General features: G+C 44.5%; 1 protein-coding gene across 5 annotated transcripts in view; it reads right to left on the bottom strand.

Moving 5' to 3' along the window:
* RUNX2 (RUNX family transcription factor 2) overlaps positions 1-17,729 on the bottom strand; it is a 329,260-nt gene that overhangs the window by 220,592 nt on the left and 90,939 nt on the right. For all 5 annotated transcript variants that reach the window (XM_086706989.1, XM_086706986.1, XM_086706990.1 and 2 more), the window contains exons 3-4: positions 12,654-13,003; positions 3,694-3,850 (exon numbers count right to left, since the gene is read on the bottom strand). In XM_086706989.1, the coding sequence (XP_086563115.1) occupies positions 3,694-3,850; positions 12,654-13,003 (507 nt within the window). The remainder of the gene's footprint in view (positions 1-3,693; positions 3,851-12,653; positions 13,004-17,729) is intronic.

The raw sequence follows: 17,729 nt of genomic DNA, 5'->3' as shown, positions 1-17,729 counted from the left end.
GGAAGGCAGTTGCCATCCATGTCGTGAATCTTAATAAATCAAGGATGTATAGGTCTCAATTGTCCTTAATGAGGGTAAGTAACTTGCTAGCAATACAGTCCGTGAATTTGTCAAAAACTGGTTCTGGGAATACTTCTATTTGAGACTTTCACATCTTACTTAGACTATTAAAAGTCATCGATGCTCCTCCCAAATTCAAACACCTTGCATAAGAACAAAAGCCAATTATAAAATTCATTCTGTGAGTATGAAGCATCTAAATGTTCAACGCATTACCAATAAACATTTCTTTTTCAAAACAGGTGGGTTTGGGGGCAGGGGGGAGAAACAAGCATTTAAGTACGACTACAATCTGCTAAATCCAATCCTGAGGAACAAGATGTACTTTAACAACGGGAATAAAAATCAAGGAGGTCCCTTCTACCTCTTATTGCCCATTCAGAAGGAACATGAACATCATGTTCAAGAAACTTCCAGAAACTACCACCCAACGAAGCAACTGGTTGTTCACCTTAAAAGTAATAACCAATTTCCTAAATCAAATGTTTACAGGAGTATTCACGATTTACTTACATTTTCCGAAAATTTTTGAAAAAAGCTTTTACCAAATTCCACTGCTTGTCACTTTCCATAAGTGATAAAAAAAAAAAATTCAGGCTTCTGTTTAAAAAATGCAGGCTCCTAGTTAGGGAGCTAGCTCATGAGACAACTGAGCTACCACCCTTGGCTTCATCTAGGAACTACTTCCAAATTATTATGTCCTTAAGACATATTATTTTTTGAGATAAACATCGGACCTGTCATTGAAAGACAGTTCTAACCTAGCCTGAGAGGCTATGAGGAACAGTCAATAGGGGAAGACTTCAAGCAAGGATTCCATCTTAGATTGATAGAGTGCCCTGCTCTGCACAGTGCAGGTACTTACAAATGCTTTTAAACTGAAAGCAGCATGTTTGATAGGAAAGTGAAGAAGCACCCCAAGAAAACTTAAGGACTAAATATTTCTGTTTCAATAGCGAACACAGACTTCTGTTGAAAATATAAAGGAGAAAAAAGGAAAAGACAACTAAAAACCTTAAGCCACTCCTAACTTAATACAAGTGTCACTGATGCTCTACTGTTAATTCAAAGTACTTTCAAAAGTCAGCTGAGAACCCATAATGTCAAAGTCAGTAGTGAAGTGCCTCCCTTATAAATCTAAAAACTGTGTTTCGATTTCTGAGAATTTATATCTCTACCACTGAAAAGAAAAGAAAAAGTGTTAACATTCAAGAAACTTGCTGGTTGTCGTTTTCTAAGGCTACTCAAAAGAGAAATTTTAAATGGCTGGGGGGAAAAAAAATACAATGGTATTTTCATCTTCATCGTGATGATGATCCAGACTTCCTAACTGAGGAGGAATGCAGAAGTGTGAAAATCAAAGAGGAAGCCGGAAAGAGTTTTTTTAGAAAGCAGGTCAGGTACACAGGCAGGTTAAAGGGTTTCCTGCCACTGAAACACTGACCCTTTTTTTTTTTTTTTTCAAAGAATGGTATCCCTTATCAATGCTATCTTTTTTTCCTCTTCATTTTAGTTTGATATTACTGTTTCCTTTCACATAATGTTCATGCCATGATATAAAAATCTATTATTAGTGATAAATCAATTTTTCTTTCTCTCTCCACCCGCTCCCCCCCCCCAACCCCCAATCTAAGTCTCGAAGACAAGTCTGGACCAATTTCTCCATCCTGCCTCTGGCAACAGACTGTAGCATTTCAGATCCTCCACCAAGTCCCGGCTGCTTCAAAGGAAAAATCCTACTTTCTTCAGTTAAGATCATAAGAAATATAGGGGGAGGGGGTCAGCTCTGTTTGGACATAATTACACTTCATCAAAAGAAGCTTTCTTCATCTTCCATGCGTGAAAAGTCTGCAAGCAGTTAAGTCTGTCTTTTTTTTTTTTTTTAAATATAAAAATTGCTATTTGGGAAACCAGCCAAAACTCAGAAAGCCAATATAGTAAAACAGTGCACACCCTTTGTTTCTCTTTGAAGTTTCTTAAATAAATATGTTGAGGGTTTACAAAGTACACTATCACTTTGCCATAGTTTCTACTCAAATTGATCAGAGAAAAGTCATGCAGCATCTATGTAATACAAAGGTAAGGTAAATGGAAACACTAGCTTGAATCTGTAAGGTATAGTGTCCAGTCTTTTACATACAGAAATTCATTACTCTAATTAAAAACAAAATAAGGTTACATAAGAAGAAAGATGCAATTCAGACCATGCAGGTAAATCATCATGTTCAAATTGTTCTTGATTCCTACTAGAAAAAAGAGAAACTTTTATTGTACTGTGGACCTGTACCAGTTAACAGAAAAAAAATAAAAAATAAAAAAGAATATACACTTGACACCCAATCAGTCAACAGTGAGATAGGATGTGTCTTTTTTTCTTTTAATCAAAGTAAACTAAACCTGATGCAGAGATAACCCCTTTAGTTTTGAGTCGACCAGAGGTTCTGAGCCTCATTTTATTTCAAACAACCTTTCAGTGACAGTATCTCATTAGCATGCATCATTTTTTTTTTTTTTAAGTTAAAAAGTACAGCTTCTTGGCCCTGTTCCTAGAAAGTAAACTAAAACTACTCATCGGAAACAGCCTTGCTTGAATTTCCCTTATCAAGTTTTTACAATGGTAATAATATGACATCTGATCCAAACTAAAGAGCAATTATCGGACATGGCTTAAAAATTGATGCTTCTTATTTCCTAATTCAAACCTGGGTAGAAGTCCTTCCATAGGTCGTTATAATTTATTTCACCTCAGTCCTAAAGTGGTCTATTTTCTCTCTTCGTATCGAAACACTTAAAATGGAAATATTAAATTCAGTAAATACATAAATGAACAGAATACTTCTCATGAAGGACTATTAAAATTCTCTCCACGGGAAAAATAAAAGGCAAAATGTTGGTCTCCTTAGAGACTATTTTCTAAAACATTAATCCCCCTATGAAACAGCTATGAGAATCCTAAAAGAAATTGTTTTCTATTTTATGATCTTTTTAAGGACTCCCAATATTTGAATATGGATGCGGCTGGGGGAGACCCTCAAATAATGTGGGAATTATTTAGTCTTAATCACTCGTGTGTCTGGGCAACTCTATACGGTCATTCTGGCATGCGTAACACATCATTCTGTACAGGCTTCTGTAAAAAACTATGATTTTTTTTAAATAGAATCTTATTACAAGAGTAAGTTAAATCATAGGGAGGTAACGTGATAGATAAGTGAAGAACATTAGGCCGGCTGTCCTTGCTACGACTTACAACAAAATTGATACTATCAGGAAATTGATCCATCGCATTCTTTTTTCTTTCTTCTCTGCCACTCAATTTATTCAGCCATTTGGCATCTCATAATTCAGAACTTAAACCTCCAACTGTTCTCTCCACCTAATGTGCTCACGCCCAGTGGAATTAGGGACCAGTTTTTCTGAAAACACTGTTTGAATTTTCAATATCATAAAACAAATGAAAAAGGCCTGAGTACTCAAAAACACACTCAACTTCATCTGGACATACTTAAATAAAACCTTCAGTAATTCTATTCAGCAGAAGAAGGTGCTGATTTGTATACACACTAGCCTACATTTCCTCAGAAGATCCTAATGTGTTTATTCCACTATCAATATTAAAAATCAGAGACCTACCTCTTCCACTCCGGCCCACAAATCTCAGATCGTTGAACCTCGCTACTTGGTTTTTCATAACAGCAGAGGCATTTCGGAGCTCGGCAGAATAATTTTCGTCGTTGCCCGCCATGACGGTAACCACAGTTCCATCTGGTACCTCTCCCAAGGCCACCACCTACATAAAACAGGAAACACAGCGGCAATAATGGCACATCAGAAAAGCTTCAAAACTGAGACTATATTCCCAGTGTAAATGATGTTGAGACTATATTCCCACTGTAAATGATGTGTCTTATCAGGATTTAGTGCTCCAGTCCAGTAATGGCAGACAGGAATGAAGCATCTGCATACGGGTCAGGATGCCACTTCAAACAGACCAACGTTTCAGGGTCCACCCATTTCAAAGGCAGCAAAAGTTTCCTTCATTTGTTGCTGGATTCTTCACAGAATACATGTACATTTTTATTAAATCCCCATGTTAGGTTGTCCATAGGAATTATGCCACAGAAGGAAGGCTGATGCCCCATCTGCAGATTGCATCGTACATATTAAGGCACCGCCTGTCTGCAGCCTGGAGCGCCCCGAGGTGTGGTCTCATCCAGATCACAGGCTAAAAAAAGAAAGTCTGGTCAGCTCTATGGGAGAAGACATTCGGATGAAATCTCAGAGTTCCCGGCTATATGAAAGCCTAAATATGGTGGGGTATCCAGCACTACGTTTCATCTCCTTACTTTGGGCTACATATTCAGCTGTTAATCACACTGCAAGTAATTACTGAATGCCCACTCCGGGGTTAGATACAGACAAAGCCATCAAGAAACTTAAAGTCTAGGTGCAGAATAAAAGGTACGTAACGAGGACGAAAACGGTCGCTGACAAATGAGTGGTACAGATCCAAAATACACCCTTGGCCAAACTTGATTCTGTCTTGTCCCATCTGCCATTTTGGAATGACACAGATGCCTCCTTCACCTTCAACAGCTAACCTGCAACAGATGAACTCAGTCAAGGAAGGATCCAGACAATCGGTCTTTGAGGTCAATAAACATTTGCACCGCTCCAGGGCTAGGGATCACACTGGCAACCAAGGTCAGCTGACTCGCAAACGGGCGCCCCTGTTTAACAAGAAGCCTGGTAAGGGAATGCCGCTGGGGGAGACAGGCTGCACAGGCTGCACTGTCACATACACACACTATTCTTGATCCATTACCCACCCCCTGCCCCTCGATAATATCCTTTCTCTCCACTAACTTCCAGGATCCTACATTCAGATTATTTCCGCCTCTTCCTCATTCAGCTTCCAGATGCCCTTGTGGTTACTAGGCAATGGCTCCAGCTAAGGTGGCCCACCAGTCTCTGATAATAACACCCATGTGCACTCGCCTGTCTGGCAAATATCCCACTGACCCTTCTGCGCCTCGTGCTGGCCCTCTCCTTTGTCGAGATTTCCACAAGGCAAACCTAAGCATTTAATTCCATGCTCCCAATGCAATTTGTAAATACTCTCATTAAAGCAACTTTTTTATAGTGTGATAAAACAGACACCGTAACTACGCTTTAGGGCTGAGTTCTCCCCACCCATGACCCCCATCCCAGTTCTCCTCTCCTACACAGCCTCTATTCTGGCCAGGCAAACAACCAACCACGCAAGAAAGTTGTCAATATACATATATATTTTTTTTTGCCCTTGCTTTTCTCTTAGGCTGTTTCTCAATTCCATTCCCTCTTTAACACTTCGTTATTCAGCTTAAAATCCTATAGCCTTCCCTCTAGAGCCCACTTCCACAGCACCCCGCTGCACTCAAATGATCCTCATTTCCATGTACATATATTAGTGATCTACCTAATCCTTGTGATATACTAGACCAAAGCGGTGAGACTCACTCCTAGGAAACCAGATTATACACTGGAAACTACATGAGGGAAGGGCCTTCATCAGTCTTGCTCACCACCAAATGCCCAGTGCCCAAACATTACCTGGCACATAGTAAGTGTTTGGTAAATTCTTTTGAAAGAAACTGATGAAAGGGTTCCATGAAGGGCACCACCTCCCACAGCAAATAGTCTGTGAGGCTCCCAGCTAACACTCTAAGAGAGAGAACCAGTTAAAGGCTGAGTCAGCATCTCCCGGTAACAGCAACATGCTCTTGCAATCAAACTAGTTTTCTGACAACTTTTTCTGTCCTAGAGAAGAGGGAATTGCTGACTATCCTCCTGGTTACTCTGTTCAGTCTGAGAAATCTCCCAGGTCAGGGGCCAGTCCCTGGAGGACATGATTTCCTCCTTGCACCCTTGATCTAATGTCTCAAGGGGCTATGGAATAGAGGTAATGCTGAACTCCTACTGGACACAATATGATTTTCAATTTTTTTGAATTCACAAGGCCAAAAATGTGAACATTTGAAGACACTGAAACAACTGATCATGTTTGGCCAGTATTCATCTGAAAGTTTTTTACACTCAGCGTATCGCGTTTTAGCACCTGCTGTGTGGCTTTTGATGTCAAAGTAAATATGGAACCAGTAAGCATACTAACGAAGGCAGAAAGGTTTGTACTGCTCGGAAAAAAATGAATGCACCTAAAATCAAGAGGCCGCTCTTTTTTCTCACCTCTCTTATACATCTGCTATGATGTCACACAAATAATTTCATCTCCAGGAACCACAGTTTTCCAATATAAATTAGAAATAATATTTTCAAGTCTACATAATATAGAATATACTATATAAGTAGAGTGTAATTGTAATGATGTTCTTTTTGTAAAATGAGGAGGCTAACTTCAGTTCCAAGTCTGCTGTGTGCTAAACATGGGCTTTCACTTATAAGCATCCCAAAAGCATTCAATTGGACATGTAATTCTCTACTTCATGTCCTGAAACGTTTGTTTTGTGTGTTGTGTTTGGTTTTTTGGTTTTTTTTTTTTTGTTTTTGGTGTTGTTGAGAGATAGAAGATGGCTGCTGATGGGTTTCACTTCTGTCTGGCTAAATTTAAAAAAAAAGAAAGAAAGAAATCTGCCCCAATATAAAGATTTTCAAGAGTTCTGGGACATTATTATTTTACTGCATATTTTTAACATAATGGACTTTTTTTTACTTAGAAGAAAAGGAAAATTGATTCAATATGGAAAAATATGAAAGAAAAGATCCCTAAGAGTGAAATACACAAATCCACTTTTCTTTGCTTAAGCAAAATAATGACCACGTTCAATATTGGTATGTTTTACGTATTCCACTTAATAACAAAACAAAAAGGTAATCACAGATTGTGTGGGTCTTCTATGAGGCTTAGAACTTGGCCTAAAAATGAAATGCTCACAACAATGTGGTGACAACTTTTCCTGTTATGGCTGAACTCTGTTTTAATGGCTAAATATGTTGGGGGGTTTTCTACGATTCACTCTACCAAATCTGATGCCTAATGTTTTTCTGAGGAAGGAAAAGAGGGAGGGAGTACTGTATTTGACTTTATATCAATCAGAAGTATAATTATATGTCAGAGGGTTTTAAAAAAAAAAGATCTCTGAAGCTAAAAAGTTTCCCTTAGAGATTCTCAACTGTGTTTATCTAAAAGAAAACCAAAAGAATCAAGAAATTTTTACACATTTCATCTGTACCAAACCCAAGCAATGGAAAACATTTTAAGGGGTAGAGAGCAGTCAAAAATCGCTCTTTAACTGGTTAGGAGTAAGCACACATTAAAATTTGTTTCCATACTACCCAACACAAAAGATCCGTTCTGCAAAGAACAGTTTGTGATGAAATCTTGACAATTACATTTCTAGGTGTTTTTAAAATATAAAGTCTACAAATTCAAGAAACTTCAGGGAGAAGAGGGAAGTAATTTTGTGTCCTGACATTTTAGAACAGAGAAAAAAGTTCCTTTATTTAGCACACCTCACTATAACTAGCATTTAAACCATATGATACGAAGCTGGTACAAAATAAAGTGAAAGGATACTTAACTCTAGAAGCTACTGAAATTTTATATGAGACTCCTTATGACTAAATCTGTGAATTACCCTAAAAAAGCAGCAATAGAGAATTACCTCAGGCCCTTAAAATTGTTTTTGTGGTATTTTTGCATGGAAATTAAAATTGCCTATGACATTTCCATGGACAGAAATCTAGTTTTAACCAATCAATTGCTCTTAACAGACCAATATCATTTGGCACATTGTACCTGCAGCAAAACTGAAATATAATTATTTTTCAAGATAAAGTCTGATCAAATCTTTCTTTGGAATCAAAAGCTGTAAGGGAGCAATTGCAAAATGGAAAACTTTAATTCTTATGGTAATTATTTAAAGATAACTTTAAACTAGTAAAACGTTTCACAAATGTTATAGTGAATATTTAGAATTTAACCTAGAATTCAGGAAAACCTGACTGAATTGTAGAGAAAAAATAAATGCAATATAAAATACCATTTCATAATTTAAAAAATATATGTCAAAGAAAAATTTGATGGAAATTATATCAGTACAAGCTAGGAATTTATGGGCCACGTTTCAAACTGGTTTGGATCATCTAACAATGAATGTTCTGGCATTTTGAAAGGAGACAAACAGCAATGCTAAAGGGGAGAAAATAATGAAAGATATCTTAACCATGCCTGTTTCCAAATAGAAGTTTCCTTAAAATTTTTTAAAAATGTATTTTCCTCCTAAAATTATTTGTTTCAATTACCTTTTATATATTCAGTCCTAAAATTTTAAACTTCAATTCATATTGCATCTAAAGGCAGAACACAAGAAATGCATCTGTCCTCACACAACTTGAAATCTCTCATAATTTACATAATTCTACTTAATAATGCATAGTTGACTTAACACGTTTTAAAAGATTTAATAATCTGTTCTCCTTTGTTTAGGTATAATCACATTCATAAAGACACAAACAGAAAGCCTAATCATTATATACTTTAGGAAAATACAACTCCCTGATGTCAACTATTTATTAGTTGCATACTTGTTTTTGAAGAGAAAAATGGCCAACGAGGTTGAAAAAAATTATTTTCAAATAGAAATTGCTCCATCATTTTGAAACTCTACTTATGACAAATACCGAAAGGTTATCATTAAACATATAGAATTAACGATGAGCAATAGATCATATAACTAAAAATGTGTTTTCTTTCTTTAACCTTGCCAGAAAAACATATGATACTGGTAAGTATACAGTCCAGTGTTCCCTAACTTAAAACAGCACAATAGCCTTGCACCATTTTTAGTTTTAAAATATACATCTGGACTTAAAATTTCTGCATAGTGTTTCAGCTTGAAGCTATTTAAAGCAACTGAGTTATAAACCCTGAACACCAGGCTTCATGGTGGAAATGCTGACAGACCTCTGACTGTAAGGGTGCTACTGGATATAAGGCTGACATGTTCTCTCCACTATTTCTAACCAGACCATTAGCTAATGAACTGAATTTGCAAGCTTTTTTTTTCTTTTTTTCTTTTTTTGGTCGCTAGAATTATCTAGGACAGAAAGGGCATGGGATCCTCTAATAGTATCCCTTAACTATTTTAAGCGTTCAGTGAGATACACCTGAAAGAAATGTTAAAAATATTTATTTCCATTTCCTTGACACCTGGAAGGACTGAACATTACAAAACTGCAGAACTTTGTTAAAAATATAATACGAATAAACAACTTTGCATACTTTAAAACATACTAGTTGTCTTTGCAGTTTTACATGCTGCATATAAACAAATCATTACGTATTCTTGCATAATCCCAAAACGAGATCAGATGAACGACACTAATATGTTACTTATGTCTTAATATAATACACTGTCAATATCATTTTGAAGCATCATTTTAAATTAGCACATCAAAATACCATGTACTGAACTCATTTCTGATTCTCTATAGTGCTGAGTTCAGTGTCACAGATATAAAATATGGGCTCAATATATATATTAATTGGAATACCAGATTTCTCAACAATTAAGTTCTGTATGTGTTTTTTAGGTATATTTACCTACCTACTATCTACCCAACAACACAATAACTTTGTACACAGCGCTAAATATGATAGCCAAATTGCAGTCACCACTTTTAAAACTGAGACTTCTTCATATTATTTCTTCATTGCAGATGTATTTGATTACGTTACAAGGGTGTGGAAAGTCTACTGATCTCAGGCTTTTATCTCAAAAGAAAGGTAAAGGGAGATCGTTTTTACTAACATTCAGATGAAAACAATAAAAAATGTCAAAATCTGGATGTTCCAAATCTCTACACATCTTTCTCAGCAGAGACAAAACTTGTATACTGAGTGGATCTCAGACATCACCCTCTGTCTAAATTTTGTTAAATACAGGTATGGAGGTTGGAGAACACAGCGAATTATGTCTTAAGTTAACTCAATTTATTTTTCAATCAATATGAATTAAAATACTCAATTTAATATGGTCATGTATAATCTATGGTTTTGCTTACAGGTCAGAAGTAAAACTGCTCTGTAATTAACAATAGGATGATTAGTAGCAAAGAAAACAATTTATTTTCAAAATCATTTTTAAAGGGTGGTAATGAGAAAACCTAAAAATAACCAAAATATCTGAGAATAGCTCAAACGACACTGCATTGCGTTCTACCAAGAAGATCATTTCTATCCAAAATACCAAGGCTCAAAATCAACTCAGGACCATAAATGTAGGAAAATAGTTCAAGACAGTTATACATTGAACATGTTTAGCAGAAAAAACGGAATGCAGAATACCGTAACACCTAAACGGTATTTTTTAAAATGTAAGTACCTACCCATCTAGTTTCATGTATCTTGATTTTGAATGCCTGACGTGGCATTTAGGGACAAAATATCTACTTATTTGTACTTGCTGTTTTCATCCAGGTTTTTTGTTTGTGTTTTTAGGGGTTTGGCGGGGGGGGGGGGGGGCGGGGGGGAGGTGGAAACAAATTTCCACTCTTCGCTTAAGGCGAATTAGAACATTCTGGGCCTGTGGACGATGAATGTTGTAAAAGACATCTCTTGTTATGGAAATTCGAATTTCTACAATTCACATACATTCTGAGCTTTTCATATTTCAAGGAGGAAAACATTAACCTACAAAATGGGTGGTTTATAAAGGGAGAAATGGAACGGTAAACACACACACACACAATTTCTTGAACCAACTGCAAAATGAAACTTGCCCCAGAATGCAACATCCCCTTTCCTTAACAATTCATTCTGATTTCTGTTCTGATGTAAGACCCATCTAGATAACCAGCTCTAATTGACCTGGACTCCTCTTCCTTTCCACCCCACCCACACACGGAATCTGAATTGGTGCGTGGGGCGGCGGCGGGAGGGGGGTGATCCACAACTGGGAACTGCCAGTGGCCTGTGGGAGTTTGGCCCCAGGGTGCACAGTGGCGGGGCTGGCACGATTCCTCACTACCCCCGGCCCCCCAGGCCTTGCTTACCCTGATCTCCACAGATCTCAAAACCCAGGGACCCAGGCCCACCTTCCCAAGTTCAGAGGCTAGACAGGGCCGGAAGCGTCTTCCTGGGAGTGCTCTCCTCCCTGTCTGGCTCACCGCCCCCTCCATCTCGGGCGTCCAGTCCCGCGAGTGTGGACTGCCCGGTTTCACCGTTTCCCCATCAACCCGGTGCGTGCCGGGCCCTGGGGGCTCCGCGTCTCCCCCTGGCGAAGGCCGTCCCGGGAAACCTAGACCGCCTCATGGAGAACCATCCGACTGCTGCGAGAGGCTTCGGACCCTGCACCCTCAACCTGCCTAGCCGCTGCCTGCCGCTCCGGCTGCAGACACCCGCCCTCCAACTAACGGGTCGGCGGGGCGGGCGGAGGAGGCCGCGGGCGCCCCGGGAGCGCTCTCAGGCCTCGGGGGTCGCTCCTCCGAGCCCTGGCCACCCGCCGGAGCCTCCCACGACCTTTCAGAAACAGAAGGGCCCTTTGAGATTTAGGTCCTTTAAAAGTACCAGTAAGAGAAATCCGCAAACTTTCACCTCCGTTTTCCAAGCGAGCGAGCCAAAGGCATTTCACGGGTTTCCCTCATCCCTCCCAGGTGGGGCGAGGCGGGGAGTTGGGTCCAGACTCCCAGAGGCGGCCCGAGCCCCCGCCCCCTCCATTGGCCTCCTCCCCGCACTCGAGGGTCCAGCGCGCGGGACTCCGGGGCTCTCCCGCCTCGGGGCGCGCGGCGACCCTGGCGGCCCCGCCTTCCTCCCGGTAACGGGAACTGGCGCGGGTCTGCGAGCCGAGCAAACGCCCCCGTCCTGCCTCCCCCTCACTCGCTCCCAGAGTCCCTAGGTTCGCCAGGGACCCTCTTGGACACCGGTCATGCGGCCCACGCGCTGCAGCCGGCACCCGGCGCCCCGCCCCGGACGCGAACGCCCGGCGCCGGCACCCCACGAACACTGGCCCACGAGTCCGGGAGGGGCCGCGGCCGCTGAGGCTCACGCGGGTTAGAGAAGGGGGCGCCAAGCCGGGCGGAGGGGCGTCCGGCTGGGACAGGACAGGGTAGTGGCGCGCGGGACCCCGGGGAAGGCGGCGCGGGCAGCCCGCGGTGTCGGGAGGGTGGGCTACCCAGCGCGGGGGACTCGGGAGTCCCGTGGGAGGAGGCCGGGGCTCCTCACCCCTGGGGAATGGGGGCGGGGTGGAATAAGCCGGGGTGGAGGCGCCAAGACTGGGCACCTAGGGGCTCCTACGAGGAGGGGAGACGGCTCAGAGGAGTGGGTTAGAACGAGGAGTAATGAAAGGATAAGGGGGTCAAGGGCCAAGGTGGTGGCTGCCGGCACAGGTGGGTGAGGGAAGGATCTGAGCGGGGTCATGCGCCCGGAGCCCGCCGAGGGATCCGGAGGAGGAGAGCCAGTCGGGGGTCTCTCGGGTCAGAGCCACCAAGGTAGGAGGACTCAGAGGCTGTCCGGGACCCGGGACCCGCGGGTATGGGGACGCCGGCCGGCAGGTCCCGCGGCGCTCGGCCGGGGGCGGGGGGTGGCCGCAGCTTACCTTGAAGGCCACGGGCAGGGTCTTGTTGCATCGCCAGTGCGAGGGCAGCACAGAGCACAGGAAGTTGGGGCTGTCGGTGCGGACGAGCTCGGCCGGGTGGTCAGCGATGATCTCCACCATGGTGCGGTTGTCGTGCGGCGGCCGCAACCGGGGCACGGCGGCCGCCGCTGCCGCCGCCGCCGCCGCCGCCGCCGCCTCCTGCTGCTGTTGCTGCTGCTGCTGCTGTTGCTGTTGCTGCTGCTGCTGCTGCTGCTGCTGTTGTTGCGCAGCCACCACCGGGCTCACGTCGCTCATCTTGCCGGGCTGCAGGCTGCTGGAGGGAGGGCTGAAGCGCCGGCTGGTGCTCGGATCTACGGGAATACGCATCACAACAGCCACAAGTTAGCGAAGTGGCCGGGGGAGGGGGAGGAGGGTGGAAATGAGGGGCGAGGAGGAGGAAATTGGGGGGGTGGAGGCGAGACGGGGGGAAAGGGGATGGAGGTGATGGGGCCGAGGAGGTGAGAAATCAAGTTCGATGAAGCCGACTGCCGGGAGGAGTCTGACGGGGGCCAGCGGTGGCGATGCAGAGCAGTCGGGTTGGCGGGTTGGGAGACCCGGGAGGTGCAGATCTTGCCGGAGCTTTTGGAACGCCCGCGGTGGCAGCTGAGAACGGGCGCGGGGATGTGTGTGGCCTGGGGAGGCAGGGGGCTTCAGTTTGCAGCGTGGAGTGGGGTCCCTTGGGGCACCGCGTCCTGGGTGCGCTGGCGCCCCCTCCCAGGTCGAGTCCAGCGGTGGAACGGAGTGGATTCAGTAGTCCAGCCCCGGGGCAAGCATAGCCGCGCGCTCCCCGCCACCGCCGCGCCGCGCGCGCAGCTACCCAGCTGCAGGCGTCCGCGCCGCCGCCCGCCCGCCCTCCCGCGCTGCTGCCGCCGCCGCCTCCTCCGCGGCGGCCTCCGCTCCCCCCGCGCCGGCCGCACGCTCAGATTCCTCCCGCGGCGGCTGCCACCCCGGCTCCCCGGCTCGTCTCCTTCCTTTCCTTTTTCCTCTTCTGGCCTTCTTACGGCCACCTCCTTGCATCCATCCACTCGCTCCTGCTATTTGCAAAGCTCCCCTGACCCTCGCTCGTCGAGGTGCCAGGAGGTAAGTCGCGGGCAGCGGATCTCGGGGCAACGGATCTCGAGCCTGCGAATCGCAGCCGCTGCCGCCGCCCGCCGGCGAAGAGCAGGAGCCCCCGTACGCAGCGCGCAGCTTCCGAAGCCGGAGAGGCGGCCCTGGTCGAGGGGAATCTCGCCTGATCGCGTCCTCTAGCTTCTCCCCCGACCCAGGACCAGGAACCCCCTCTTGGTCGCACGAAGTTGAAGCGGAGACGCCAGAGCGGCCGGCTGAACTGACTGTCGTTATTTTTCGTTGTAACTTCAGGAGAGGAGGAAGGAAAATTCTTGAGCGTCTGTGCTGACTTCTCGGCACTCTTCACCCTTCCCCCACCCCACCCCCCACCTCTGCCGGAGCGGCTCCCAGGGAAAAAATGATTTTGCAGGGTTTGGGTGCCTTTTAGTCTTAAGTGACACAGAAAATTGGGGTGGAGGGGACACTTGTCAAATAGTTTTTAGAAACTCAAGTGCGTGGCTGGACACTTTTTCCTTCTATATTCAAACTTGTCGTTCCTAGAGAACAAGGATGAGGTTTATTTTTAACGACTGGAAAACTGTCAGTTGGATGATTAAAATAAGTTGCAAAAAACCTTGCTGGGGAAAAACCCCAGCAGTTTTCCGTAAATTGCAATTTTTTATTAAGTCTATTCTGCATCTAAAACTAAGACTAACGCCTTAACTTTCTTCCCCACCACTCCCGGGGGGGGGGGGCAAAAGATAAAAATACAAAATAAAATATCCAAAATGCTTCATTGGCTATTTATTTATGTATTTATTTCCCAATGTGGGTTAAAAAAGCGACTTTGGATCCCCCAAAAAGTTGCGGTCGAGAGGATGAAGGAGCATGGAAAAAAAGCGGCAGTTTTACCTAAAATGTGGTTTTTGGAGGCTGGGATTTCTAATGATTAGGTTTTTGTGGTTTATATAGACACGACTCTGGCTAAGGCGATCATTACGCTGATGAGAGTCAGAAGCACGTGGGTGTCTCCGACCAGCCTCAAACTCGGAACCTTCAAAACAAATAAAACAATGTGCGGCGCCCGCAGAAGCCGGGAAATCCGCTTGAGGCTCTTGCACCCCCAAAAAGGGGACAGAGGGCCATTTCCCCTCCTGGTTGTGTATTGCTACGTTCCTTGCTTACTGTCAAACTCCTTTAAACCTCCCAAAGCCTGAAAACGTGTTTGCAAAAACAGTCCTAGTTGCCAAAGTTTCAAAGATTCGTAACAGGGTAGCTGACGCCACAATAAGTGATTTTATAAAATAAATGAAAAATGATAACGCTTCCCCCTCTTGAGTATTAAGGAAGAAAGACGGTTGAGTCATCACTCTTCCCCCCCCCCCACCCCATCTGATTTAAAACAATTCACGTGCCCATTAATTGGCGTTTTTACTGCTCACTCAGCGCAAACGCCTGTGTCACCCTGGGAGCGACCTGCCACGACCCTCCCTCCCGGTTTTTAAAGCCTTGCGTCCACTTGCTGAGCGGGAGCACGGGGTCTGCGCCTTTGAAGGGGCCTGGCAGGGCTTCGAGGGCGTGTGGGCACTCAAGAGGGGACCTGGTGCCCATCACGGACTGTGGAGCCCAGTTCAAGAGCAAAGGGAACGTGGAGGGCTATCGTAATGTATCTGGGACACGAGGATTGCCCTTTAAAGAGATGCGCCGGCGATAGAGGGGCCTCCAACAGCTGGAGCGGAGGTGGGGTGCTCGAGGTGGTCGGTTAGGCGTGGGCCCTCCCGGGGGTAAGGACGGGGTTCAGGGGACGCTGCTCCTCCCTTCCTCTCCGGGGCTGCATTGTTACCTTCTCTTCCTCCATTCACTATTCCACGCCTCCCTCGTGCGCGGTTTTCTCTCCACGTTCCCGCCTCTCCCCCAAATCCCCCCACAGACGCGAGCCTCCTCCCCGCGCCCCTCCCGCCTCCTCGGCCATCCCACGGCCCGGTGACACATTCTGCATCACCCGCGATGACACCCCCTCCCTGACCGACTCCTCGCCCCTGGCCTGCAAGGCCTCCGGGCCCCACCCCCCGGCGCGGAGAGGGTTCGAGAGAACCCACTTCTTGCGCTGAACTGGACGCGCAGCGAGGAACTGAGCGGTCTCTTGCGCGTGCGATGTTTAATTATCTTTTCCGTCACAGGGGAGAGCTCTAACCCCGGGCACCGCAGCGCCGCGTGCGCGCACAAGGTCCAGTCTTCCCCAGCAGCTAGCGGCCGTTACCCCTCCGAAAAGAGAGAGACCAGAGTACGTCCATTACTCTCCTCTACCTTGCACACCCACTCACGTACACTCGGACACACACTGTCGCACAGGCACACACTGACACTCGTCGGTACACAGGCGCGCGCGCGCCCGGGCTTGCTAGCTTTATTTTCGTTTGGTTTGATTTGGTTTGGTTGCCCTTTAGCGGGAAGGTTTTATTTGGGGCATGTTGTACCACTGTCTTCATAGAGATGTCTGACTTTGGTTTTGAGGGGAAAAGTTACAGGAACTGTATTATTTCCGTAGTCAAAGGGAGGTACAAATTCATTAACTACCATGATAGGTGATATGCAGCCTTCTCTGGGGCTGTCCTCCTCCCGGAAATCCATGGAGTAGGGAACTCCCAGAACATTTGAAGACGCTAAGCCGGTATTTCAAATAGAGGCGACCAGATGGGCTTTTTGAATAAAAGACTCTAGGGCAGTTTGAATTTAAGTAATCATGTTGGGGAATTTTCCTCTCTTTCTCCATCTCTGTTCATTCCTTTCTTTGTTTTACTTGGTGGGTAGTGAAATATGGAGGCCCCAGTGGTCGGGTACCCTGACTGGGGATTTTAAGGGCAATTTAATCAATGGTGAATTATTTATTTTAATTAATCATGTCTGGTAATTTAGCTTTATAGCCTTCCTTGGGCATCTTCCCTCCATTTCACATTTCAGTGGAACTAATATAAGCAGCCCTTGGAAGTTACCAGTCTTGGATCCCTTAAAATATCCTACAGTTATTTATAATGTGGAAATGAAATTTTCCACTGAATACCCTAACATCGTTTCAGGTATCTGGCACAGCAGATTTTCAGTCTCCTTTCAAAAATATCCTCTTGCTGAACATTCACACTTTCAGCTGGAACTGACTGAGCCTGGAACTCATGATGTCTTGGCTCAGAGCATGATACTTAAAGGAAGAAAACATTTTTACAGACCCCTAAACCGAACCTCTCTTGGTAATAGCAGGCCCATAGGAAAACCATGAAATTTTTCTTATGTGTGTTTTCTGCTATAGTTCACATGATCTCACTCTTGGGTTTAGATTTTCTTCTCCTCCAAAATATTCAGAGCGGGTTACTCACTAGATTCCTATTCCTATTCAGAAATATTCATGTTTTCCGTTGTATGTTATGGCATACAAAAGAAAATACTTTTTTTTTTCTGAAAATGTGGGTACTCCAGAAGACACAGGCACCTTTTTCCCCTTCATCTCCTTCAGTATTTAATGTAACTCTTTAGTAACAACACCTGTGAATTCTGACTTTTCAGTCTCAATGAGATGTGAAACAGTCAACTCATTTATCTGGTCAAAGAACTGAACTCTCCATACCAGGAACAGAGCCCATGTTCCCTACAGTCAGGCTTCATCTTATAACCCTTATGCATTATTTTAAATATACTTTTTCTTGATGAAAAGTAAAAAAAGTCATTGCAAGATCTTCAAATGGTTTTCAATGGACCATCTAATAAAGTGGGACAACCTTTCAGACATACAATAGAAAACCATGGACATATTGTTGATCCATAAAGTTTTGAATGTGTCATATGGGAAAACTTTGTAAACAGAACCATCATTAGAGAGCTTTCCTCTGGATTGTGATTGAGTGAAAGCTACCCAGCCCTTAAAAAACAGCCCTGCACTAGACTCGGAATCGTCTTACTGTCTACTACAGCCTGTAGGCCAAATCTGGCCTGACACCC

This window comes from Puma concolor, chromosome B2 (genome assembly GCF_028749965.1).
Source record: "Puma concolor isolate L17-30 chromosome B2, mPumCon1.1.hap2, whole genome shotgun sequence".
In the NCBI taxonomy this organism is placed as follows: Eukaryota; Metazoa; Chordata; class Mammalia; order Carnivora; family Felidae; genus Puma; species Puma concolor.
This window is presented reverse-complemented; position numbering and strand designations above follow the sequence as displayed.